This window comes from Drosophila sechellia, chromosome X (assembly GCF_004382195.2).
Source record: "Drosophila sechellia strain sech25 chromosome X, ASM438219v1, whole genome shotgun sequence".
In the NCBI taxonomy this organism is placed as follows: Eukaryota; Metazoa; Arthropoda; class Insecta; order Diptera; family Drosophilidae; genus Drosophila; species Drosophila sechellia.
The window spans coordinates 2,780,801-2,804,534 of NC_045954.1; the positions used below are offsets into that span (position 1 = coordinate 2,780,801).

General features: G+C 47.6%; 7 protein-coding genes across 9 annotated transcripts; 6 read left to right on the top strand and 1 right to left on the bottom strand.

Annotated features, from left to right (window-relative positions):
* The first annotated feature begins 1,052 nt into the window (after positions 1-1,052).
* LOC6616206 (uncharacterized transmembrane protein DDB_G0289901) lies at positions 1,053-4,682 on the top strand. 3 transcript variants are annotated; one of them, XM_032725336.1, is made up of 5 exons: positions 1,055-1,117; positions 1,291-1,654; positions 2,630-2,697; positions 2,782-3,592; positions 3,654-4,682. In XM_032725336.1, the coding sequence occupies exons 2-5, from the start codon at positions 1,597-1,599 to the stop codon at positions 4,589-4,591; spliced, it is 1,875 nt and encodes a 624-aa protein (XP_032581227.1). In that variant the 5' UTR covers positions 1,055-1,117; positions 1,291-1,596; the 3' UTR covers positions 4,592-4,682. The 3 variants fall into 3 exon arrangements, with proteins under 3 accessions (XP_032581225.1, XP_032581226.1, XP_032581227.1); XM_032725334.1 differs by having other exon boundaries at positions 1,053-1,117; positions 2,630-3,592; XM_032725335.1 differs by having other exon boundaries at positions 1,054-1,117; positions 2,630-3,577.
* A 2,389-nt stretch (positions 4,683-7,071) lies between these two features.
* LOC6616207 lies at positions 7,072-8,435 on the bottom strand. Its single transcript, XM_002040536.2, has 2 exons — positions 8,296-8,435; positions 7,072-7,979 (listed from the first exon to the last, which is right to left on the bottom strand). The coding sequence occupies exons 1-2, from the start codon at positions 8,354-8,356 to the stop codon at positions 7,240-7,242; spliced, it is 801 nt and encodes a 266-aa protein (XP_002040572.1). The 5' UTR covers positions 8,357-8,435; the 3' UTR covers positions 7,072-7,239.
* Positions 8,436-10,912: 2,477 nt separating this feature from the next.
* LOC6616208 (RNA polymerase II degradation factor 1) lies at positions 10,913-13,694 on the top strand. The gene is made up of 2 exons (XM_032725923.1): positions 10,913-11,161; positions 11,304-13,694. The coding sequence occupies exons 1-2, from the start codon at positions 11,029-11,031 to the stop codon at positions 13,598-13,600; spliced, it is 2,430 nt and encodes an 809-aa protein (XP_032581814.1). The 5' UTR covers positions 10,913-11,028; the 3' UTR covers positions 13,601-13,694.
* A 2,395-nt stretch (positions 13,695-16,089) lies between these two features.
* On the top strand, positions 16,090-16,999 carry LOC6616209. The gene has a single exon (XM_002040538.2). The coding sequence runs from the start codon at positions 16,103-16,105 to the stop codon at positions 16,838-16,840; it is 738 nt and encodes a 245-aa protein (XP_002040574.1). The 5' UTR covers positions 16,090-16,102; the 3' UTR covers positions 16,841-16,999.
* A 912-nt stretch (positions 17,000-17,911) lies between these two features.
* Positions 17,912-18,953, top strand: LOC6616210 (histone-lysine N-methyltransferase SETD1B). Its single transcript, XM_002040539.2, has one exon. It carries the CDS (start codon positions 18,000-18,002, stop codon positions 18,819-18,821), a length of 822 nt encoding a protein of 273 aa, XP_002040575.1. The 5' UTR covers positions 17,912-17,999; the 3' UTR covers positions 18,822-18,953.
* A 1,357-nt stretch (positions 18,954-20,310) lies between these two features.
* LOC6616211 (mitogen-activated protein kinase kinase kinase kinase 4) lies at positions 20,311-21,472 on the top strand. The gene is made up of 2 exons (XM_002040540.2): positions 20,311-20,453; positions 20,570-21,472. The coding sequence occupies exons 1-2, from the start codon at positions 20,384-20,386 to the stop codon at positions 21,379-21,381; spliced, it is 882 nt and encodes a 293-aa protein (XP_002040576.1). The 5' UTR covers positions 20,311-20,383; the 3' UTR covers positions 21,382-21,472.
* An 856-nt stretch (positions 21,473-22,328) lies between these two features.
* Positions 22,329-23,228, top strand: LOC6616212 (myotubularin-related protein DDB_G0290005). The gene is made up of 2 exons (XM_002040541.2): positions 22,329-22,434; positions 22,507-23,228. Exons 1-2 carry the CDS (start codon positions 22,380-22,382, stop codon positions 23,166-23,168), a joined length of 717 nt encoding a protein of 238 aa, XP_002040577.1. The 5' UTR covers positions 22,329-22,379; the 3' UTR covers positions 23,169-23,228.
* The last annotated feature ends 506 nt before the right edge of the window (positions 23,229-23,734 follow it).

Consider the following 23,734-nt stretch of genomic DNA (forward strand, 5'->3'; position numbering starts at 1 on the left):
TTTGCCTGTTTGCTGACCACATGTAGAGGCTGCTGTTTTTTTTTTTATTATGCGGGGGCGGCGGCTTAGGGGGGATACAAGTGGCCGAAACGGGGGTGGCACATGTCCGAGAAAGGGGTACGAGGGGCGGCAAAAGTGGCAAACTTGGCGCCCAAGTCCAATTGACCTACAGCGCGTTCATTTGAAGTTCAAAACCTGACCATGAAGTCGCAGATGCTCAGCGGAAATCAAAACCGAAACTATGCGCATTCATATGAATCCCCACACTTGTGCTAAGGTCGTTGATGGGATTTACCCAGAAAAATTAAGAGTCATTCAGAAGATTTAATAAGTCGTCTTCTGCAATAAAGGTTTTAATTGTTAGATGGTTGAGTGAGATTTGTACAAACACGAATTGGGCAGAACTCTTTTTCTTAAGCACTTAATACTTTTTTTTTTGTATAAATTTTAAATTAGACACAAAATTCATTCGAAGTAAAATATCTAACTATTATGTAAAACAATAAAATGTAGAATTTTTTGGAAATATTTCAAAAATGTTCTAAACATTGTTCCTGAAGATATTTGTATTATATGTGTATGCCTGCTAGATCAACAGATGGTCTGGCTTAAATTATCTCTTATCTAGACCGCATTTCACCGCTTGGCTTTCTCCGTTCGATTGAAGATTTTGAAGATTGAACTTAAGGTATTCAAATATATGCCTGGATAATCAGTTAGCCTTTCTCCCCGTGGCAAAAATCCCCCGCGAAAGAGAAAATATCTAACGATGCGGGAACCCCTTTGAAATGATAGCCCATTCGAACTTGTGATCGAAACAGGAAAAAATTCAACGGCGCGAAGTGATGATCAGTGTTTGTTTATTGTTCCCCCTCTAAAACGAGTTAAACGTGAATTTTGTTTTTTTTTTTTTCTTTTTTCGGGGGTCTGTCGCATCGAACAATAGGCATATTGACGGTTGGGCGTCAAGTCGGGCGTTAATTATTGATTAGTTTAAAGCCCGATTAACAAACCGGCAACGGGCTTAGAACGAAACGAAACGTCCAACGTCCAACAACTTCCATCGCGCTCTCCAAAAACGCGTTAAAAAAAAAAAAAACAAGAAAAAATCTTGGAGGTACACGGAAAGAAAGTTTTTATAAATCTATTGTTTGTTTAAGCGCTAATATACAAGAGTGTTGAATGTGAAACGTGTATACATGGTTGTGAAGTCAATATAAAACGATAAATTGAAAGGCTGTCAAGCCTTCCATGGATTGAGGAAGTAAATGTAAGCTGTTTTTTTTTCAGTGCACTAAGAGAAGAGCTACGGAGCAGAACTGGCGGAACAACAAACTGAACAACGACACCGCAAAAAACACGGCGGAGAGACAATAAAAGTCGCCCAGCTGCCAAAAAGGCGCTCATTGCGTGCGCTGTTTTCGCAACGGCAACGGAAAATTAGCCACCCGGTTGCGGTGCGAGCGAGATAGCGAGTGTACGGCAACGGAATACGGATTTTCAGAGTGCGGGAAAGTACGAAAAGTACGGAATACACGAGCACCGGAGGCAGGAGCACAAAGGGAACGGCGAACGGAGTAGGGATACGGAGCCAGGATGCGACACGCATTTGTTGGATTAATTGTGTGCTGGCTGGCAGTTTGTCAACCGCAAGGTAAATATTTTTGGAATACGCCATGGCGGCGGGAATCGGGCATAGACAGGATAATGACAGGATATATACCCCACGCACACACGCACACAAGCACACATACTCAGTGCCTTTGTTATTACAGCAATAATTGCAAAATTATCGCTGGATTTTGCGCCTACGTGCGTTGCATTGTCAAAAGAAACAGAAAAACAGAGCAATGTGTTCACAAAAGGAGAAAGAGATAGGAATATGGGGACGAAAGAGATGGATGGATGTATGGATGGAGCGGCAGAAGGGGACTAAAGGCTTATTCATGTTATAACCGCCTTTTAAGTCGCATTATTGGCAATCAGCGGATTGTACATACATATCCACATCAGCACATGAAAGTAGATATTTGCGACTGAAATCCTTAAGGTTGCATATATATTATATTAGATCGATCGAAATGGGCAACCTTTTGATAAACATTTCAAAACATTTGGTGAACAAGTTCCCCACTCGTTACCGACAATACCTGTTGCTGGATATCTGCGAAATAAACAATAAATTATCGTTGAGATAAACACCAGAAACCAGTTAGAGATCATCCACACTTTCATCTCTTTTCGGCAGCCAGCCATCTCCTTCGTTTCTGTGCAATCTAACAAATATAAAAACGAACAATACCCGAGAAGTATAATAAAATAAAATGTGTGGAACAAGTTTTGCGAGAAGATTATAAATGCATGGCATTGGGGGAATTTTGTTTACTTTTGACTGCTGTCAGAGCAACTTGCGTAACTTTCCACTGATGTTTGTTGCCACTTTTTTACGCTCGCTTTAGTTGCAAGCAAAACGTTGAAATGCCCGACAATCGCAGGAAATCCAAAACCGATTACCACATGTTGGGACAACCCGGCGTATGAACAATAAATATTACTTATACGCACCGTGTTACAAAAAAGTCAAACTGGATTCATTATTTTAAGTACATAAACTCTATGTTTTTTTTAGCTGAGGCGCAGTTCGGCGGCTTTGGATTCCAGCCACAGTTCGCCTACCAGCAGCCGCAGTTCCAACAGGTATACCGCCAACCGCAGTTGCAACCGCAGGTGTATCGCCAACCACAGGCTTACCAACAACAACCTTTGGTTTATTACCAACAGCCACAACAGCTCCGCCAGCGGCAGGGATCCGTTTCCAAGGCGAACACGAATGCCTACGAGCGCCAGGTGGACTTTGGCAACAACCTTGAGTACACCCAGGGTCTGTCCAATTCGAGAGCGGTTACCAAGCAGAATGGCCAGCGGGTGGTGACCAAGAACCAGGCCCAGACGAGGGATGTGGACCTGGGCGGCCTGCAGTTGGGCAACACCCTGACCAGGTCCAGGACGAATGCCAATGGGCAGGTGTCGCAGGGCATTGCCGATCAGTTCCGCATCGGAAACGTGGGACTCGGAGCCTCGCTGTCGCCCCAGAATCTCCAGAATGGCTTCGGACTGCAGCGCGGCGCCGACGGAGACCTTCGCCTGGGCTTGGGTCTGCTCAACCTGGACCTGGACCGCAACGTGGCAAACTCGAACACCCTGTCGCAGGCCCAGGTTAATGCCAACGGCAAGGGGGCCCGGGCTGGATCGAACAGCAACTCCCAGTCGAACACCCAGCACTTCGGCGGCGTCACCGTCACCGATACGCGCGCCAACTCGAATGCCTTCGGCAAGGCGCGAAGGGGACAGACCTCGGCCAGCACCGGCGGCTTCGGCGGCAATGCGGCCACCAATGGCCAGAGTTTCGGTGGTCCCTTCCAGCCAGTGTTGCGCCAGAATAGGCGGCCCAAGCGGAAGGCCCAGTTCGTCCCCTTCGGGTATCCTGGAGTTGGTTTCGGCCCTGTCTTAAGTCCCTTGGAAAGGCCGAGGAGGCAGTTCGGCAGGCCGGGCTTCGGTGGACCAGGATTTGGAGGAGGTGAGTTTGGAGGGGGTGAGTCAACATGGTCACGATCATACTGAAACTGTATGGCTAAAAATCTTAATATTCTCAGAATTCGGCGGAGGACCTGGGTTTGGAAGACCTGGCTTTGGAGGCCCTGGTTTCGGAGGACCTGGCTTCGAGCAGGAGTTCTATGAGCCCGAACGCCAGCAACACAAGAAGAAGGGCCACAAGAACCAGGCGCATGGCCATGCTAATGCCCAAGGTGGACCCGGATTCAACCAGCAGGCCTCGACCAATAACCACGCCAGTCCCGGCAACACGGGCAGCAGTTCCATCAGCTCCAATTTGGCCCAGGACGGCAGCAGTGGCCAGGTGAGCTCGGCCAACACAAACACCCATCAGGGCCAAACGGCGAACGGTGGCTTCCAGAGTGACCAGAACTCGCAAAGCCAGGCGCTCAACTTCCGGCCGGGCGAGCAGCAGGCCTCCAGCGCGAATGCGAACACCCAGCACACACAGCAGGGCAACCGCGACACCTATGACTCGAACAGCGGATCCACCTCCACGAACAACAACAAGTTTGGCTCCGCGACGAACACGGCCAACACGAACTCGCAGGTGGTGAGGGATGGCAATCGCCAGGATGCGACCAGCGATGCGAACAGTCAGAGCATCTTCCAGGGCAACAAAGGCCAGGGAGACGCCTCCGCCCAGACGAATGCGCAGACGAGCAGCCAGCAGGGGCCCGGAGGATTCATCAGCAACTCGGCCTCCAGCAGTGCCACCGCCACCGCCGGCAATGGACAGTCGGCCAATGCGAATGCGAACGCGAATGCGGGCGGAGGACCAGGTGGTGCGGGCGCAGGAGCCAATGCTGGCGGATTTGGAGGCGGTGCTGGCGCCGATTCCGGTGCCAATAGCGGCGGCGGCGGTGCTGGAGCAAATGCCGGTGCCAATGGTGGATTCGGTGGCTTCGGCGGCGGCGGTGCCAATGCGAACAGCAATGCCTTTGGTGGCTACGACGGATTCGGATTCTTCGGACGTTAGTTTTAGACTTTAATTTTCTAAAGACTCACCCTACTTTTTTTTGTCACCCCACGAAAAGCACAATAATAAAAATGCATTTTGTTAATTTAAATCCCACAATTGAGCACTGTAAATCGCGGAACGACTGTCTGGCACACCCCAAATAACGATCACTTTCACGTATTATATGTGTACTTGTTTCACCATCGTTCGGAAGGTTATAATAGCACATTGATATTGACACAAATTGGTGGTCCAATTGACGAGCACCTCTAATATTTGCCCGTGTCTATTTAAATCTCTCCAGTTCGCCAACGTGCCCAGCAAAAGATTCGCTTACAGCGCTGGCAGCCACGCACCCAGAACGGAACTTCATCCAGGAGCACCTCGACCAACGAAAACTTTGAGTATGTGTACTTCAATCGCACGTCGTCCCGCCTCGAAGATCTGCAGCCTGACAATGACAATAGCTCTGGCCGGGATTTGGAAGTGGGTAGGACACCGCTGAATACTTCGGTGGATGAGTTCGGACCGTACGATAGTACCCAGCGTCAGGGACGCACCTTCAGCTTGATCTCCGACTGGATCAGCGGACTTTTCAACTCCTGCGTCTCACCCTGCACCTTGGAGGCCTTCCAGAAGCAGACCTGCTGCGAAACCTACGTGGTGGATCCCTCGTATCCACCACCACCGCCTCCACCACCACCTCCTCCACAAACTTGCTGTGCCCCGGTCAGACCACCCTACGCGCCACCAGTGCGACCCCTGCCACCTCCACCGCCGCCGCCACCCGTGCCCTACCCCTACCCACCGAGCTATCCCAACAAGAAGACGACCGTGATGGTGGTGGCCACGCCCATCAACTGCTGCACAGTCTGCACCTTCACGTACTACGGACCTCCGCCCTGTGGGCGGCTTTACAACGACAGCAGCAGCGGGAGCGACGGCAAGAAGGTCACCATCTATGTGCCACCACCCTACTATGGCCGGTGAAACAAGCAGACCCAACCATAGTTACGTGCTCATCGCACGAAACTTTTATTTTTAAGTATTTTTTTTTTCGACAATAAAACCTGATTAAATACAAAAAACGAAGCCCACGATATTACACATTTAGCAAGAATTTTCGTACCCAAATAAACATTTGAAGATCATTTAAGTATAATGATGATATGAATTTCCCCCGAACGGACAAATTTTAAAAGCCGCAAAAGTATGCTCGAGTAATCAAAAGAAAACATTCATTTCTGTACTTCTAGGGATTTCAAGTAATGAGATTAATTGCTTATACAGCAGCAGTGGAATATTCTCGGAAATTTGCCATTTTACATATCGAGAAAATCAAGATTTCACGTTTGACTTCTATAAACAGAAAAACAGAAAACAGTGCCTTTCTAAAGTTTAAAGCGGAAGGCCTGCTGAATGTGGCAATATTTTTACCGTATGTCTGGCCCATAAGGTCCTTTGTTTTGTTTGTTTTGCGCCTGGCTAATTCGGAAAGCGCTTGCATAATCTCCGTGGGATGGGGCTTTGTTGCTTGGGGGAATCCTGTCAAAAATGCGGCAAATAAGACACACGACTGGGCAAAGGGGCGGCGTGCGGGGTGTATAGGTAAATGCACTCCCCTAGAAATAAAGTTTTGATACCCTGCTACATCTGAAAAGTTCTCAAATTACAGTTGTTTCATATGAAATTGAATTCGGGATGGAATTGTATTCTCATTAGATTTCAAATTTTGGTAGCCAAACTATAGGATTTCATAGCATATATGTTTTAGTTTCCTATTTCCGGCAGGTTTATTTCCGCGCCTCAGTGATTCATTTTTTGGCATGTGTTTAAGGACATTCTCTATTCGTGGTTCCACATTAGAATGGCAGGTTAACGTGTCCCATCTTTGTGGCGCTTTTGTTGTGCGGCTGCCTTTCTTTGGGCCTCTTGTGCCGTTGACTTTTGCGCCTAAGCAAAATTTGTGCCATGTGTTTTGTGGCTGCTTTGTTTGTTGGCTCAAAATTGCTGGCAGGCTGCCACACGAGGACTCTTTGGGACTGCGATTTGGACTGGGATCGGGACACCGAAACCGAAACTGACACTGAGACTGAAACTGAGGATGAGGATGAAGTCGAGGACGAGGACGAGACACAGACAGGACTTGTCACGTCAGCGGCACAAAGCCCGAGCACAAAGGCCTGATAACTGCAGTCGCCTGATAAGCAGCGCCCCAAACAAGGACCTGCCCACCCACTCGACGACACTCAAAAAAGGGAAGGATATTGAAATGTTTATAAACATAAAACATAGATTAATTGGCCCCTTTAAATCCAGTGCTTTGTTGTAAAAAATTTTGGTTAACCATCAAGTAAGCTTTTCTTTTGAAGGTTCTTGGCCAAGAAGACAGCACACAGAAACTCGCTTTTCTTTTGACCCCCAATTTATCCAAGTGTAGCCTTTTTACCCTGAGGCCCACTGGAGACCCTTCGCCACCCGGAAGCACAAGTCGCTCCTTTTGTCATTTCGCTCATAACGTTAATTTATATTCAGTTCAGTCTAAAAAAAAAATGTAGAATAGCCAGTGGTAGTGTAAGTACACCTAGTACAGTGAAGCCCGTGTGACAGCCATCGAGAGGAGGAATGTGGAAGTGGGATAGGTTGCTTGTATAAATTAAAGGATCCTAGTTGTAGAACTGCTGGCGACGGCGCTGAGCTGGAGCGGCGGCCACAAAGCGGCGTCCCGCGTTTCCGGCGGAGTGGCCAGCGGAGGAGGAGCCCTCGTTGGCGGAGTACAGAAGCAGGGGGATCTCCTCCACGCTGGTCTGCTGCTGCTGGGCAGAGTTGCGCACGCCGGAGCGAAGCAGCTCGTCGGCGGAGAGGCGGCGCAGGGCGGGAGCGGCGGCTACAGGAGCGGCGACCGGAGCGGCTCCGTCCAACAGCTGATCCTCATCGTTCTCTGGCTGCTCCAGCACCACATCCTCGGGCTGGGCTACGGCAATGCTGTTGCCCACGGGGGCCTCGCCCTCATTGTCGGCAGCCGAGATGGAGCTGCTCTGCAGCAGAGCCTCGATGTTCTCCAGGTTGGACAGACCGTTGATCTGCAGCTGGTCGTGCAGCTCGGCAGGAATGGCGATGGCCTGAACATCCTTGTGACCGGAAATTCCATTGGGAGTCGGGATGAACTGCACGTTCTCGGGAATCTGATCGGTGGGGTAGACGGGCACCAGCTCGGCCTCGTTCTCGTTGCTTGACTTCAGCAGGATCAGGGAGATGGGCACGATCTTCTTGAACTTCAGCAGAACCAGCTTCTTGATGGCCACGGCTCCGGGGAAGACTCGACTCTGGGGACCACTGTGGGGTTTCGCAATGAGGGCACGCTGCTCAAAATGCTGCCTGCGATGGTGTCCGCTCACATGGCGGGCTAATGGGATACAAAGACATGGGGTAAGGAAATGGGGTTGGCAGACATGGTTTACATTCGCCCTGACCAACTAGTTTAGCCTTTAAGAACATATACTCAAAAAAAGTCAATGCACTTCACCAAAAGTCTGTCATTATGAACAAAGAACTATCCAAATTGGTTGTTTCTCAAAAACTTTGAAAGCTATTTTTTAATTAATAACCGCCACTTAATTATGATTCCGAAGAGAATGTATGGCACTGATGGATATTGGAAAAGCGAACATAGTTCCTCAAAGATTCTTTTTCGCTTTTCGTCTCCTAAATCACCAACTCACCTTCGCACGCGGCAAAGATTGCCAGACCGATGGTCAAAAGGGCTACCAACTTAATTGCCATAATGATGGGATATGGGATCTTCTTGTGGACTTGGATTGGATGTGGACTTGGACTTGGGTCTGTCGCTGGACGAGGGCCTCTATTAAATGGTCCATCAAGTGCCCGGCAAAGACATTTTATACAGGGGAGGAACATTCACCTGGCCGGCGAAAAGCAGGCAAAACAGCGTAGACACATAAAAATCACACGAAAAACAAAAGAAATTTGGTGGCCAGGCAGCAGAAAAAAAGTAAAATGTAGCGAAATTGGTGGGGATTTGGACGATTGGCAAATTATTAAACTATGCAAATGTCCGTCGACTGATTTATGCACAAAAACCAGTAATAGAAAACCGAAAAACAGAGAACCAAAAACCCCTTACATCCCAGAGATCGCAGAACGTTGACTTCTGGTGGCTACATTTCCATTTCCAGTTGCAGTTGACTCTTACCAAAATCGAGAAATTTGCATTTTGGGTCGCCTGGAGAAATACGGAAAAATACAAAACCGTCTGGCGAATTCTTGAGCCAGTTTTGAGGTCAAAAGTGAGATTTTCAATAAGTCAAACCGCTTCCATTTGTCACTGTCCGAAGTGGGCGAGGTCCCACTTCCCACTGTTCTTCCCCGCAGATGTCAGAGTTCGAGGCTTATTTGGGCCACATTCATTTGCCGCATATAGCATATACAAAGCTACGCTTTGGCCAGCATGTGTTCCTCATTCGGATCGAGGAACGGGCATTTAAATCAATCAAGTGGATCGAGTCCATAGTGCGAAATTTATTCTTTTCTCCGCATTAAAAGCAGGCTCAACTTAGTGAAAGAGATTAAGTGGCTAACCTATCGAACTATAGGCGGTAAGCTGCGCGAAATAATAACAAGACGGATTATGGTTTTATGGGATTTATGAGTGTCTGCTCTCTTTTTTGTGTTCTTCTATTGTTGGCTAATTAAAATCGATAAACTTCCTTTTGTTTAGGATCCATGCAAATCAAAGCCTTAAAAAAGCATTTAAAATGCGCCTAAAAATTGGCTGTAAAGTAGATGGATTGGTCAAAAGAGTTTTGCTATAAAGAAGTTTTAAGTCACAGTTCGCCTGCAAAATATTGTAAGATCGTAAACAACTAAATCTATCAGAATTACTTGCATTTAAAATTAAAATTAATTGCAATCGCTTTTGCATTTTTCTTCAAATATTTTTGGCTTGCAAAACATTTTTAAAGAACAATAATTTCCACAGAGCGGTACAGCGATAATACTAAATATTTATTGAATGCCTTCAATAATGGCTGGAACCGGAGACCAATCGATTTCCTCAGCCCTACCTAATTCCGAATTCGGGCCACTGACCACGGGTGGTATGATTAATTTATGTGCTGTATTTTTTCGAGCTCCATGTTTTTTGCCAGCCTCTCCGATGGTTTATCTAATTTATGTTATTGCCGCTGCAATTATTTAAATTTTCCACAGCTACCGTTGGCAGTTCTTTCTAATGACGAGGGCGGACTGGGCAAAAAAGGAAAACATATTTGCCGCCCATTATGGGCGACATAAACAAATGTTTTAATAACCAAATTATGCGAAAAAGAAGGCAATGTATTCATAAGTTTGAAGGGCTGGGCGAGAAAAAGAGATCCGAGCCAAGTTATTTGATGCTAATGGAAATGCATAAAAAGATCGTAAATACTCATTAGCAAAGTGTGGTTTCTAGCTATATGGCGAAGAAAGTTGCCCCCATGGCGGGGTCAGCTCATCTCAGCCAATCATTTGCGGGGTCAACATATTTGGAAAGTTACTGTTGTAGGGAAAGTTCTATTTTTGGACCGCGGCTAAGAAAGGTTCCCAAAATTAGCACACTGATCCACATTCGATGAAAAGAAATCGCAGAGCGGAAATTACTAGTGAATTCTGGGAATTCAACACTTGACTTGCAATCAATCAATATCTCTCGATATTCATTACTAATTTATGCACGTGTACAAAATGATAGCAATCAGGAAATCCGATTGATCAATCAGGCAAATGGTTCTTTTGCCTTACAAGACAATGGTATTGTAATCTATTTGAAAAAATCCTGTTTATCCTACCTAAGCAGTTATCAACTTTTTACTAATCTATTAACACGGTCTAAAAAATAACTTTTATTAACAACTTGTTTTCTTTCTTAAACTTAATGAACTGTATTAAGTTGGATGGATAACCTATTCGTGTGTCTTATTTTCCAGAGTATTGAATTTCCTAACAAGTAAGTCAAACCAAAGTTCCCTCCAGGCGTGGTCACTTAAACCATAATATTAACGACTCTACACCCGAACTAGTTTTCAGAAAATATTTCGAACCGTTTAGCATCGCGACCTGCGACCCGATCTCTTTTGGCCAACGGTCAACAAACCGCAAACTGATTTACAGCCCCCAGTGGCAGAGGCAAAAAAATGGAGAGAGCTTTGCCATTCCGAATGGCGCTCTCTCTCCGGATCGCGCGCTCTTTTTGGCAGAACATGGGCTTTTGGCCAAAACCGTTTGTAGACGGCACATAAAAAGCTCGGGTCGCGATGCTCCCCCAACAGTTCGGCAAACGAAACCTCTGTCTGTGGACCCCCAGAAATCGGGAGCTTGATTAAGAACCAGAGCGATACAAGTCGAGAATCCCAGTGCGTGCGTGAAAGTAGAAACCCGAAGAAAATCCCCGAAAAACCATGACCAAGTTCGTGGTGGTGGGCATGTGCCTGCTGATGGCCTTCGGCCAGATGGCTTCCGTTTCCGCCGTGACCGAGGCTCCGGAGGTGGAGCAGTCAACGGAGTCGCCCATCGCCGACATGGCGCTGATTGGTAGGCCCACGGATCCAATGTCTCCCCCTAACCACCAGAATTTCCATTAATTACTACCTGTGTTTCTCTTTTTTTTCATGTGCCGTGTGTTTTGTTTATTTGTGCATTTTTTGTTTCTATGATTTTTGTGCGGGTGGCGCAGAGGATGCACCGATGGCTCCCAAAACTCCCACGGAGAAGCCGCCCGTTGTCCAGGAAGCCCCAATGGTGGTGGAGGCTCAGGAGAAGTCCGCGCAGATTGCCCCACAGCCCCATACGGTGGCTGACTTTATCATCCACCCACTGATCGCCTTCAAGCCACGCCAGGCCTCCCTAGAGGAGATCCAGGGCAAACAGGCACCGGCCACACCGGGCTCCAGTGCCCCAGCCTCCCCGGGAACCTGGCTCTTCGGCATGAATCCCGCTCAGCAGCTTGGCTCCTCCTTCTCGACGCTTGCCGGTTCCGTTTCCGGTTGGTTCAACGATCGCCTGGCGGCTGCAGGACAGCAGTTGCCCGGTTTGGTGGAAACCCCCGTGAGGGAGTCCACCACGAGCACCAGCACCACCACTTCCACGACCACCCAGCGCCCAGACATCGTGGTGCGAGTGCAGCAGCGTCCCCAAAGGAATGGCAACCGTAATGGCAACCGCAATGGCAATGGAAACCTCAATGGAGGAAACCTGAACAACAACAGGCGTCGCCAGCGACCTAACCGCTTCAATAACCGACTGGACTCCTTCGAGGACGACTATTACGAGGACGATTACTTCCAGGGCAACCGATTCGATGAGGAGTTCGACGACGATGAGGACGAGCAAAGCCTGGAGCAATTCGAGGATGACGATTCCCTAGAGCTGCGTCCTCAGCAAAAGCCCAAGCGCAAACAGACCCAGGTGCAGATCCAAAATCAGCGCAGGAAGTTCCAGCAAGAGGAGCAGGTGGTCAGCCAGAAGCGCCGCCAATCGGTGACCCAGAACAAGAAGCCCAAGGTTCAGAAGAAGCCAGTTCAGCCAGTGGTTGAGGAGTCGCAGGATGAGGAGGAGTTGGAGGATGACGAGAACGAGAACGACGATGAGGAGGAGGAAGAGCAGGTCCAGGAGGACGACAGCCAGGAGCAGGACTTCCAACCGGAACCGATCTTTGGCTCCAGCTCCTCGTCGACTCGGCGCAGCCAAAACCAGCCCAACTTCATCCAGCGCGGTCAGCAGAGCATCATCAGTCAGATCAGGCAGTTCACCCGAGGTCAGACGCCCGGAGAACTGGCTACCACGCTGCGCCGTGGACCCTCTTCGTCATCCTCGGGCTCTTCAAAGACCCGTCGGCCCCAGCAGACTACGCTCCTGGTAAACCGCAATGGACAGACCGTTTACGTGGCTCCTGAGCTGCTGGGCCTGAACTCTCCCTATCCCTACGCTTATGTCCAGGGTCAGACGAAGAAACAAAGGGTTCCCATCAACGGTGCATTCCCACAGCCCCCACTAACGGTGCCGGTTAGGCGTCAGGGTCGTCCCACCCAGTACATCACCATTCCCTGGAGCCAGCTGGGCCTCTCACCGCCCGACCAGCAATCAGTCGTTTCCCTGGCCGAGGGCATCCAAGCGCAGCCCCTCATTCTGAATATTCCGCAGAGCGCCATTAGTCCGGTGCGCGGTGGTGCTAGCTCGGGTGGCCAGAAGAAGAAGCGCCCCCAGCTGACCGCCTCGGCGGTTCCTCTTTTGGCTGACGCCTCCCTTATGGACATCTTCCAGCCTCCCCAGATCCCGCCCTCCAGAACCGGTTCACCCTCTTCCGGATCCTCCATCAAGCCCATCTCCGCCCAACCCGTCCTGATTGCCGCTAAGCCCGTGAAGGCTGGTGGAGTGGGAACCACTGGACTGCTACCCACTCGCATTCGTCCCGGAACGATTGTAGAGAAGGCCCCTGCTATGGAGGCAATGGAGAAGCCCATGGAGGTCAACGAGATGAAGCAGGAGCAGGAGATAATGGCCACGGAGCCAGCTGCTTCTACGCCACAAATGGCAGCCAGCGGATCCGAGCAGCAGGAGTTCATCTTGGTTGGCGATGATGATGAGCCGGGAGTCTCCCGACATGTGCAGCCAGCTTTCGGGGATGCCCGCTATGTGTCCTACGGCGATTTCCATCCGTACTTCGATCTGCTGACGCAAAACAGGCGATTCGCGCTTAGGAAGACCGGCAGGTCATTGGAGATTCCCGAAGAGCAGATGGCCCCTAAGGGAGATTTGCAGAAGGAGGAGAACCCAAAGGAGGAGGAGCAGAAGGAGAAGATTCCAAAGGAGGAAGTCCAGCTAGAGGAGATTAAGAAGGAGGAGCCCCAAAAAGAGGAGCCCCAGAAGGAGGAGATCCAGAAGAAGGAGATCCAGAAGGAGGAGATCCAGAAGGAGGAGGAACCCAAAGTGGAATCCCCACAGCCTCTGGAGCAGTCAAAACTGCCAGCATAATTTTGTAAACGAACAGCCCTCCAAAAATCGAACACATACGAGCTCGAATTAAAATAATGAAGATAACAAAGAAATATGATAAACAAAACCAAAACCAAACGATTTTCAATCCTCGTGAAAACCACAAAGAAATACATTTTTTTTACATTTTTTTTTGCGTGTGTTAATGCCTAACCAAAAAGTTAAAGTTTTGCTGGCTAAAAAGAGAGAAAACTATTAGCAAACCTAAACATAATTTTTTTTATCATTTCTTCGGTCAGTTGAAAGTTCAAATCTCTAAGAGCATTGCCCCTCGCAAGGCCAGAAACCTGATTTGGTGCCCCGAAAGCGATGGCTTGTTATTGAGACCCGTGCTTTTGACCGATTTAAATATGTATCTAACATTTTCGAACGCCTCTTTTTGGCTTTACCTTAATTAATATTCCCCCAGCGACAAAAGAAATTTGCTGTTGGGGTCAAGCATAAAGAACTGACAGAATAATTCCTAAAATGCAAATTAGTCGGTCGATTAACGGTATTTGGCGTAGATACTGTTGCCTGAGCATAATAATCAATCGAAGGCAACCCTGCGGAGCAGTTTTGTAGCGCGTAGCTTTTCAAAGTATTTAAGGAAGTCTTAAAAGTTCACCTACGAGTTTAAAAGAAGATCTAGAGCTTTAAGCTGAACGCAAGGATGTTTTTTCTCATCGTGAAGCTTATGTAAGGATAATTCTAGGCTCAGACGCATATAGCTGTTTTAACGAGCTTTAAGCCCAAAATAACTACACAAGAAAGAAAGAAGAAAGCATCAGGGGCAAAAGAAACGATGAAGCTAGATAAAGCTGATGATCGAAAAGTCTAAGACTAAACAATTAGAATATGTAGTTTGCACAACATTAGTTGTGGCATTAAAATTATTGTTTCATTTAAAACAAAAGGTCGATAAAAACAATGACAATTATATACTCGAGTTTCTCGCCAGCACAGTCGACTTTTGGTTAAGGTAAATAAAATATACACACAAATTCTTTTCCAGCTTGAAGTCCCCGGGCAACGTTTAACAAGTCAAGCGGAGCTGGAGCCAACGATCCATCCCAGATAGATGAGATGAGAAGCTGCCAACACTTTTGGCTCGATTTTGGCCCCCAAGCCACGGGGCGGAAATTTGCATAATCATGCCGAAAAAAAGAGCGGACACTATTAGGCCAACATGCGAGCACTTCAGCTGGCCAGTTGACAACATTATTCCAGCATTATTCAGGCGATCGTTAATTGTTTCCAGCGACAATAGGCCGGGGTTAACGCTCAGGCAAGTGGCCAAAAAGCTGGCTAAAGAAGCTGGATGCCAAGCAGAAAAGCCCGAAGAAAGAGTTTTGGATACGTATTCTCCAATTCAGGCGTGTGTGCAGATATATGGTCATAAATTCCCCCAGGCAAAGGTCAGCACCTGCCGAATCGGATTTGGCCATATAATTAAAGCCTGAGAAGAGCCAAAGAACGGGCAATGAACTTTCAACTCGATTGGGCCCAGCCCATAACTCGGACTTATGCCAATTTATTAGCCAGCTGCCGGAGTTGGCCAAAAACTGAAAAACCAAAACTGGACAGCAGCTTTCTTTGTGCCGTTGTCTCGTTTGAATATGAATTTCTGAGGCCTGACCCCGTTGAACTTCTCCTGCGGCACATTCTTATGGAAATTAAGTTCGCGTTTCTTTTATTTTAGAAATTTTACGCAGTTTCCGCAGCCGCAGCCAAGCGGATTTCACTGTGACTTCTTGAATGTCTTGAATAAAATAAGCTTGCATAAAATTGACCCAAGTGCTTGTGGATTTCTTTTTTGGGGGGAAAATCGATTTCAAATTAGCGGATTTATGAAACGTATTTGAGACCGTTTAGCGAATTTCTATACAATATAGTTGTATGCTAATTTTTGGATGGCCCAATTTGGCCCAACCGTTCATAAGAGTTAAAAGTTGAAGCCCATAAAAAAAATTAATTTATGCGTCCCCACAAACTTAGAAAACAATTTCCAGATCTGGATCAAAAAACAGTTACTAAACTCTGTACTCTTCGAACTTGAAAAGTAAAAAGTCTTTTCTTGCAGGTATTACAAAATGAGCTAACATTTTGTAAATTCTATTTCACTATGAATATTTATGAAATGATATAATATCGGTATATATTAAAGGCACAGTTCCTAAATTGCTGGAGTGAATAAACTATTTTGTTTTCTATAAATACTTCTTTGATCTTTTTAAATTTTTGCCGATGAATTTCGAACTGTTAAAAATTTACAAAAAGCGAAATGAATAGAAATTAGAGAATATAGAATTGACTTTGGTTCCAGTTTCTGGGCAGCTATCAAAAATGGTAAAAGACCGAAGCAAATATTGCATTTTAACACTCATATTGTTTCCAAATTATTTGCAAGCAATTATTAGTTTAAATTAATCTGAATGGCCATGCCTGCAATATCAGTTTTATATCTAAAAGCTGTGTGCTTAAAAAAACTCAACTCTGGAAATGAGTCAAGAGGAGAACGCAAACACTGAAAAATTGGTGTTCTATGAGTTCGCATGGCCACTTTTGGTAGCCGTTTTCGAGTTGAACCTCTACAGAATCATCCTTGAGCTTTTGGCCCACATCCTGCTGATCGTAATAGCCGTGGTGGTGGTCAGGAAGACCTCGGGAATGGATGACCACCGCAGCGGCCAGCACGCCCTGTACGCCGTTTTGGGACTGTTCCTGTGCGTGGGTGAATCTCTGCTGGTGTGCCACTCCTGGTGGTTAGGAGACTTCATCTCCGAAAACCGGCTCAACCTTCTGCACATGGTATTGGGAATAGTGGGACTTTGGCTGGGACTGGTGGGGATTTTCTCAAAGAGCATCTCCAAGAGCAAGACACATGAGACGCACTTTGTTTCCAAACATGGATTGTGTGGCCTGTTGGGATTCCTGCTTATCGCTGGGGCCGTGGCGAGTGGGTTCGCCCTGGTGTGCTTCACACACCTGGCTTTGCACGTCACCCACCGACTAATGGGCTTGTGTGGCTTCGTGATCCTCTCGTGCAGCCAGTGGTTCGCCCTCAATCTGGGATTCGCACGAAAGGAGTGGAGCACCTGGAAAATTAAGTGGCTCAAGATTTCCACGCTGGGCGCAACCATTACAGTGGTTGGCTACGAGTTCCTCTGCCTCTGTGGAGACATTGTCCATTTGCTACCCAAAAACTGGTTCCAAGCCATCGGACTGAAAGTTGATTAAATTGTATGACCAAGCCTTGTGAATAACTATTGAATTGCAAAGCAAAGTGTTTATATTATCTAAGCCCTACCATATAAAAGAGTAATTCACGCAAAATGTACATTTATAAGAATCCTATTCAGCCCAACAGAAAATATTAGGATGATCAAACGAAGTTTGTTAATCAGTTCCGAAAGAAACATTAGCATACTTTCTGACTTTCAACAGAGAAATTCCTTGGGAAAAGCACTTTAATAACTGTGATGGTATGTATGGTCATATTCCATTGTACCTAAGAGTTAAGATATGTTTGAACATTGTTAAATAAGAAATTATAAATTCCGTGCAAAAAGATTTAGTGCAAGACTAAAGAAAAGAGTAAAATTACAGAGGGCTCGCATGTGAAATATTAGCCAACCTTCAGTCTTTCACCTGTAGAATTGGCCATTTCCCCGCACAAGAAGCCTCTTGGCTGGCATATTAATCACGGGACAAAGCCATAATACCATCCCAACGAGGCTCGATCAATCAGCGGTGCGGGAACACACATTTGCCCCCTATACCATACACCCCTCCCATCGAGATCCACATTGGACATTGGGTATATGACCGGTGGCCGGGGATGGGATGCGACCACTTCGCATGCGTCGCTGACTCCGAGAGCAGGTCCATCATAGGTTCGGATCGGCCCTTGACTTCTCGGGTTTCTCGGCGGTCTCTTGGGATGCCGAGATCTGTGCGTGTCTCTGATTGTTTTGTCATTAGCATGACCGCCGCGCTTTTTTGGGCCTTTGGTGATCTTCGACTTTTTGATTCGGCGGCTGCTGATTTATTCAGCGCTCTTTCTTTTGTCCCACCGGCGGGTCACTGACTTTCGTTTCAAATTCTATTTTTCACCATTTTCTACATTTCTTCCACAAATTTCGCCACTTGAAATTATGCCGACATCGACCGCAATTATGCCCAATGTTCTTGTGGCCTGAGTGGGCTCTCTCTTCTCGGTTTCTATGGGTTCTAGATTATGGATTCTGGAGTTTTGGCCAGAACTTTTTCGCATAAAAACCTAATGCCGCCGCCGCAGATCGTACAGTTCTGTTTGGGCCTTGCTTACAATTAGGATCCGGTCGGCAGTAAATCTCTAATTTCTGTGCACTTTACGTCGAGAAATCTCTAAAACAAGATGTCCAAGCTGGGTGCTATCTTGGTGGTGGGCTTGTGCCTGTTTGTGGCCGTGGCCTTGGCCGAGCCACGCCTTCAGTATGTTCAGGGGCGCAATCAGGTGCAGGGTCAAAGGGCGCAGCAGCACCCCTACCTCTTCCTGTCGATTCCCAAGGGTCGGGCCAACGCCGGCGCCGTCGTCCAGGGCTTCGAAATTGTCGAGGAGGAGGATGATGATCTACAGGATGAGGACCAGCACGATGACGAGACGGAGGATGACGAGGAGCTGGAGCACCAGATGGGCCTGAACTTTGCCCGCAGCGGTCTGACTTACAGGCAGAACCACGATGACGACGAACAGGACGATGATCAGGATCAGGAGCAGGATCAGGTTCAGGATGAGCTGCCCAAGAAGCAGATGATGGTTAACCGGGACCAGGCTGGCGCTATTATGGTGCCCGATGGCATTATCGAGATCGAGGGTCAGAGTGTCCTGGACGAGAAGACCGGCAAGGCAGCTCTCCTGGTGCCCCGTGCCGCCCTAGACGCCATTCCCGATGGCGCGGTGGTGGCTCTCATGGAGCGATCCGCCTCATCCGCTGATGAAATCGAGGAAGAGCGCGCCAACCGCGTGGTGGTTCGTCGCCGCAAGAACAACGGACGCAGGAACATCCGCCGGCGGGGCATCAACAGCAACAATATCCGACGCCGCCGTCGCCCTGCACAAAGGCGTCGGCGAGTGGGCGGCAACCGCAGGCGCAACGTGCGCGTCATCCGCCCCCAGGGCGGCAACCGCAGGCGTGGCAACCAGAGGCGCCGCGGACAGGTCGTCCTCCAGGGCTGAGACACGAAACGGAGGTCGTCCTAGCCCCATTTCTATATAGTATTATAGTTAAGATCCCCTACCGATCACGACAAGAAATTTTAGACACTTGATGACGATGCGACAAATAAAATGTGATATAAAAATTATAAATATTTTTTTGATATTTTTTATGGGTGGTGTATGTATGATGTGAAATGAACCTATATGGAAAGAAACCTACACGGGTTTGCATCATTAAGTTGATACTAAAGTTGAAAGGTTTTCCGTATAACTTCGTATACTACTCGTATAACGCTATTATACATTTATCATATATTGTTTACCATTTCCTAGTAGTGATATAAATAAGATTGCTTTCTCTTAAATAGAAGGACGATGCATTCTTACTTTCAGATAACTGCTAACCCCTATTGCTAGAAAAATTTGCATTTATCATTGATTTTATTTCTATCATGGTTCAGCTTTATTCGAGTTAATTCTTTAACTCGACCCAACCTTAATTATAAGTCACTTAATGCTCATATGATAACAAAAGTATGATTTTAGATTGAATATCTACAAATTTTGTAAGATTAAGGATCCGAAAATCAGATGTTATATGTAAATAAAAAATGGTTGAGGAACTCATTTGAAAACATCTCTATAGAACCGTACAGGTTTCGTAGTGAAAAACTTTGATTATCGTTCGGCCAACAAAATAGGTACTACCGAAAAGTAACCATGAGGAGCTTATAAGTCGAGATAAAATTAAATTGCTAGTCGTATATTGGAACCACAGATACTTTGGTCTAATCCAAATATATATATTAATAAAATAAAAGTTCTAGGAAGTAACGAAATAATTACACAATTATTCTTATATAAATACTATATAGAAAATGGAAATAAATATATTGAAATAATTTTATTCCGAATTCTTATTATATTTTGTCATTGTTTTGGGAAAGCAAATATACAAAAATAGATGAGCACATATTTTGGGATAGTTGTCAAGAAAAGATTTTGTCTCCGGACTATGCAATAAATCGCGAACAATTTATACATTAATAATTCCGAGTTTTAATTTAGTTTGAATTTGATCGAACCAAATTTGGAGACTTCAGTTGAGTACTCCATTCTTTGGGGTGGAAATGCCGAGCACTGAGTGACCTAAAACAAACCGAGAACTGACATCCCATCCCAGAACATCTGTGTAAGCCAGATACTGGCGGTCAATCTCGGCTTGACGTCAATCAATCATCGGCTACTCGGCTATGGATAGAAGAATGGTTTTGGCGAAAGAGATGGGAAATTAGCATAAAATTCGTACGCCTCTGACCCGCGACCCGGTTCACTTTGACCCCGGGCGAACTTTTGCTAATAGAGCTGGCCAAGAAGTGGGAACTGGAAGGAAATGGGGATGCGGGACGGATGACAGCCATCGATCAGCTGTACGAGCTCCAAGTGGGTATAAAATCCCGGGTCGGTCCATCAGTTGTCAGTCAGTTGTGAGTGAAAACTCAAAGACAACAAGTGAGTTAGGAACCCTCGATCCACAGTCAAGGAAGCCTTTATCCCGATAAGGAGAACCCATCTGCAGAATGCATTGCCTGCTTCAACTGAGTCTGGCTGTGGCCCTTTGCTCCCTCTTAGCCCCATCCACTACCTTGGGTGAGTCCTCAAAAATCTCGCTGTTTTTTAGTAACAGAAAGTCGAAAGTCAGTACACAAGTACTTTCTCATACGTTCCTTAAATATTCAATATAATTTTAAAATATTTTATCTCAGCCGAACGCCGCAATGTGTACCGCCTGGGTGGACGCGCCTCCGACGCTCAGATGGAGGCCCGCTTCACCTCGTCGATAGCCAACAAGCTGACCTCGCTGAAGAGCACCTCCACGACCACCACGGCTGCCCCCACTACCACCACGGTGCCCACCACCACTACGGAGACGACCACGCCGACTGCACCAACAATGTCCACTGGCACCTCGACGAGCACCACCACGCCCACAACCGACAGCACCACCACCGCCCGTGCCTTCCCCGTAATTCAAGACGATGTTGAGGAAGACGATGAGGAGATGCCCCGGGCCTTCGAAGATGAAGAGGACGACGGTGACGACAGCGTGGAGGACGAAGACGATGACGATGATGAGGAGAGCTACTATGTGGCCGCTCCGTCCGCCGGAGCCAACAACAATGCCGTGCAACAGTCCTCAGACTCCGGCTCGGTGGTCCGCCCTTCGGAGCTCCAGTGGCGCCAGTTCCAGCAGGAACAGCGCCACCGTCGCCGAATCCAGCGCCTCCAACGGGAGCACAACCAGCGGATCAGGGCCCTCCTTCGCCGCCAGAGGGTTTCCGAGAAGCGAAGCCAGCAACGCTTGCGCCGCCAGCGCCAACAGAGCCGTAAGCGCGTCTCACAGCGCCAGCGCCGCAACAGGAACCGCTCCAAGGCCCAGCGCCAGCGCCAGAGGAGGAACAACATGAACCGCCGCCGCCGCCAGCAGCTGGAGCGCCAGCGCAGACACCGCCAGCAGCAGCGCCGCCGGCTCATGCGCCTCCTGCGTCGTCGTCGTCGTGGCGGACGTCGCAACTAAGGAGCTGATCCCGATCCCTGCCCCGATCAGATCAGATCCCCAACCGATCCCAGAACCCCCGAAATAAACCGAACTTGTATGCAAAACAAAAGCCATTTTTTTTTTCATTATTACGAACACAAATGGCGAAGGGTATTGCATCATTGAGGAATAACAGGAGTTGTGGATCTAAGCAACAATACCTATAGATCAGTCTTGGGAAGACTATATGACAACCATTGGATAAAACTATGGAAGAAACCCTGGATACAACCATGGATCATATGAGATAACTAGGATTATTAATATCCCCATGATTATACACCGGCTTAGATTAGATACAAGAAATTTGTATTGGTTCTAAATGGACTTTCTGCGCTATTGGAAAAATTGCAGCTTAGGACACCAAAGATGCTACACTGGACAACCATTTATCTAAGAACTAAGCTTAGTCTTGTAAGATCAGCGACTCTTTCGATGCCCAACGTGCGAATGTCTTTCTCCGCGGAATTCTCGGGGGGTCACTGCCTATGCGGTTCATTGACACCTCACCTCCACTTTCGCCCTGTGGTGGAAGAACCGCTGTCTAAAGACAGAGTATCTGAAATCAGAAACGAATATGAATATGCAAATGGTGTCGATTCGCGAGCTATATGCAAATGATTAGCGGCGATCGATCGGATGGCTGAGGTTACGGGTCAGATCGCGATTATTTATAGCATTATGCAAAACGGTTACAACGCCAATAGGCTTACTATTTCTTGGCCCTTTCTTCGTAGGCCTAAAAACCAACTAGCTCTGTCTCCTTTGCACGGCTTTCACATCTCTTTTTTAGATTTTTGCATATGTTCCTTCTCTTTTGCAAGTCCATTTGTTGTAACCTCTAGGGAAATAGGGCTATGTAGGGGCCATGGTTACATATAAATATGCCGCGGCTCGACCCAAGAAGTCAGTCACAGCAGCTCAGCCATCCAAGAGATACTCAGATTTCAGCCAAGCTACAGGATAAATAACTCAAGATGCATTTGATGAAGGGACTTTTGATCGTGGCGTGCCTGGCTGCCTTTGCCAGCGGTGGGTGATCTTACAAACAGGGGGATTTTCAAAACGGATTAACAATGTAACGCATTTTTATCTAACCCGCAGCCAAGCCCCAGAACTTCCAGATCTTCGGTCGCCAGCGAGATGAGCCCGCCGCCCAAGGACGCCTGAGCGTCACTCAGCTGACCGATCTGCTGAACAGCCTGAAGGGCAGCAGCTCCTCAACTACAGCAGCTCCCACTACCACCACCGTGCCCACCACCTCCACGATAACGACCACGCCAACTGGACCCACCACCTCAACCGGCACATCGACCAGCACCACCACTCCCACTACCTCCTCGCCCACTGGAACCAGCACCGGTCGCCAATTGGAGCCGCTCGATGATCAGGAGGACGACGACGAGGAAGAGCAACAGTTGGGCCACCATCAGCGCTTCCAGCTGGATGACCAGAACGACGACGAGGAGGAGCATAACCAGGTGGCCCGCTCGCAGGCCAACCGCCGTCGCCAGGTGAACGTCCGCCGTCAGCGTCAGCGTCTGCAGCAGATGTACCGCCGCCGCCAGCAGCAGCAGCGTCGCCGTCGCCAGCAGCAGCAGCAGAAGCGTCGCCAGCAGCAGAAGCGTCGCCAGCAGCAGCGCCGCAGGAGGCAGCAGAACCAGAAGCGCCGCCAGCGCCGTAACCGCCGCACCAACATGCGCCTGGTCAGCCGCTTCCGCCAGAGCACCCCCAACCGGAACCGCGTCATCCGCATCGCCGCCTAAGGCGGGGATTTCCCGGAAACCGATTTGAAACGACACTGAATAAATTGCAATGATATAATAGTTTTTGTGGCTTTCTTTGGGAAAGGGGAGTCGGTTGACAAAAGACATTCGTCACTTGAGCATACTGTAGCTAATATCGATCCACCAAATGTATGTCATATATGTCATACCTCATATATTTTCAAGATATCATCATCAACATATCAACATGAAATCGATTTTTAATCGAGCTTCGATGCGTAGCTCCAATGTCTTTGATCAAATCTCGAGATTCAGAATTAATCCGTACCAAGTGAATTGATACAATACGGTTTTCTACTTAACAATTTTGTAAACAGCGGGATCACCTATTCAAGGTGAGCCAAGGTGTGGCTCTGGATTTTTTTTTTTTTTTTGGGAATTTATAATAATTTGAAAAGGGATACCATGGGGTACCACTTTAAAAGTGAAGCTATCCTTTTTTTTTAATATTATAGCTTTGAACGCCTTATTCAATGTGCTATCTTTATTAGCCATTTGTAAAAAGCGTTGTGTATCTGAAGCGAGCTCAAAGAAGCTGGGTTCGG

Coding starts and splice junctions, on each gene's coding strand:
- LOC6616211 (XM_002040540.2), top strand. CDS start 20,384: ATGCATTGCCTGCTTCAACTGAGTCTGGCTGTGGCCCTTTGCTCCCTC. Junction 20,454..20,569: donor AGCCCCATCCACTACCTTGG/GTGAGTCCTCAA, acceptor ATTTTATCTCAG/CCGAACGCCGCAATGTGTAC.
- LOC6616210 (XM_002040539.2), top strand. CDS start 18,000: ATGTCCAAGCTGGGTGCTATCTTGGTGGTGGGCTTGTGCCTGTTTGTG.
- LOC6616208 (XM_032725923.1), top strand. CDS start 11,029: ATGACCAAGTTCGTGGTGGTGGGCATGTGCCTGCTGATGGCCTTCGGC. Junction 11,162..11,303: donor CGCCGACATGGCGCTGATTG/GTAGGCCCACGG, acceptor CGGGTGGCGCAG/AGGATGCACCGATGGCTCCC.
- LOC6616212 (XM_002040541.2), top strand. CDS start 22,380: ATGCATTTGATGAAGGGACTTTTGATCGTGGCGTGCCTGGCTGCCTTT. Junction 22,435..22,506: donor CCTGGCTGCCTTTGCCAGCG/GTGGGTGATCTT, acceptor TCTAACCCGCAG/CCAAGCCCCAGAACTTCCAG.
- LOC6616207 (XM_002040536.2), bottom strand. CDS start 8,356: ATGGCAATTAAGTTGGTAGCCCTTTTGACCATCGGTCTGGCAATCTTT. Junction 7,980..8,295: donor AATCTTTGCCGCGTGCGAAG/GTGAGTTGGTGA, acceptor GTATCCCATTAG/CCCGCCATGTGAGCGGACAC.
- LOC6616206 (XM_032725334.1), top strand. CDS start 1,597: ATGCGACACGCATTTGTTGGATTAATTGTGTGCTGGCTGGCAGTTTGT. Junction 1,655..2,629: donor GGCAGTTTGTCAACCGCAAG/GTAAATATTTTT, acceptor TGTTTTTTTTAG/CTGAGGCGCAGTTCGGCGGC. Junction 3,593..3,653: donor AGGAGGTGAGTTTGGAGGGG/GTGAGTCAACAT, acceptor TAATATTCTCAG/AATTCGGCGGAGGACCTGGG.
- LOC6616209 (XM_002040538.2), top strand. CDS start 16,103: ATGAGTCAAGAGGAGAACGCAAACACTGAAAAATTGGTGTTCTATGAG.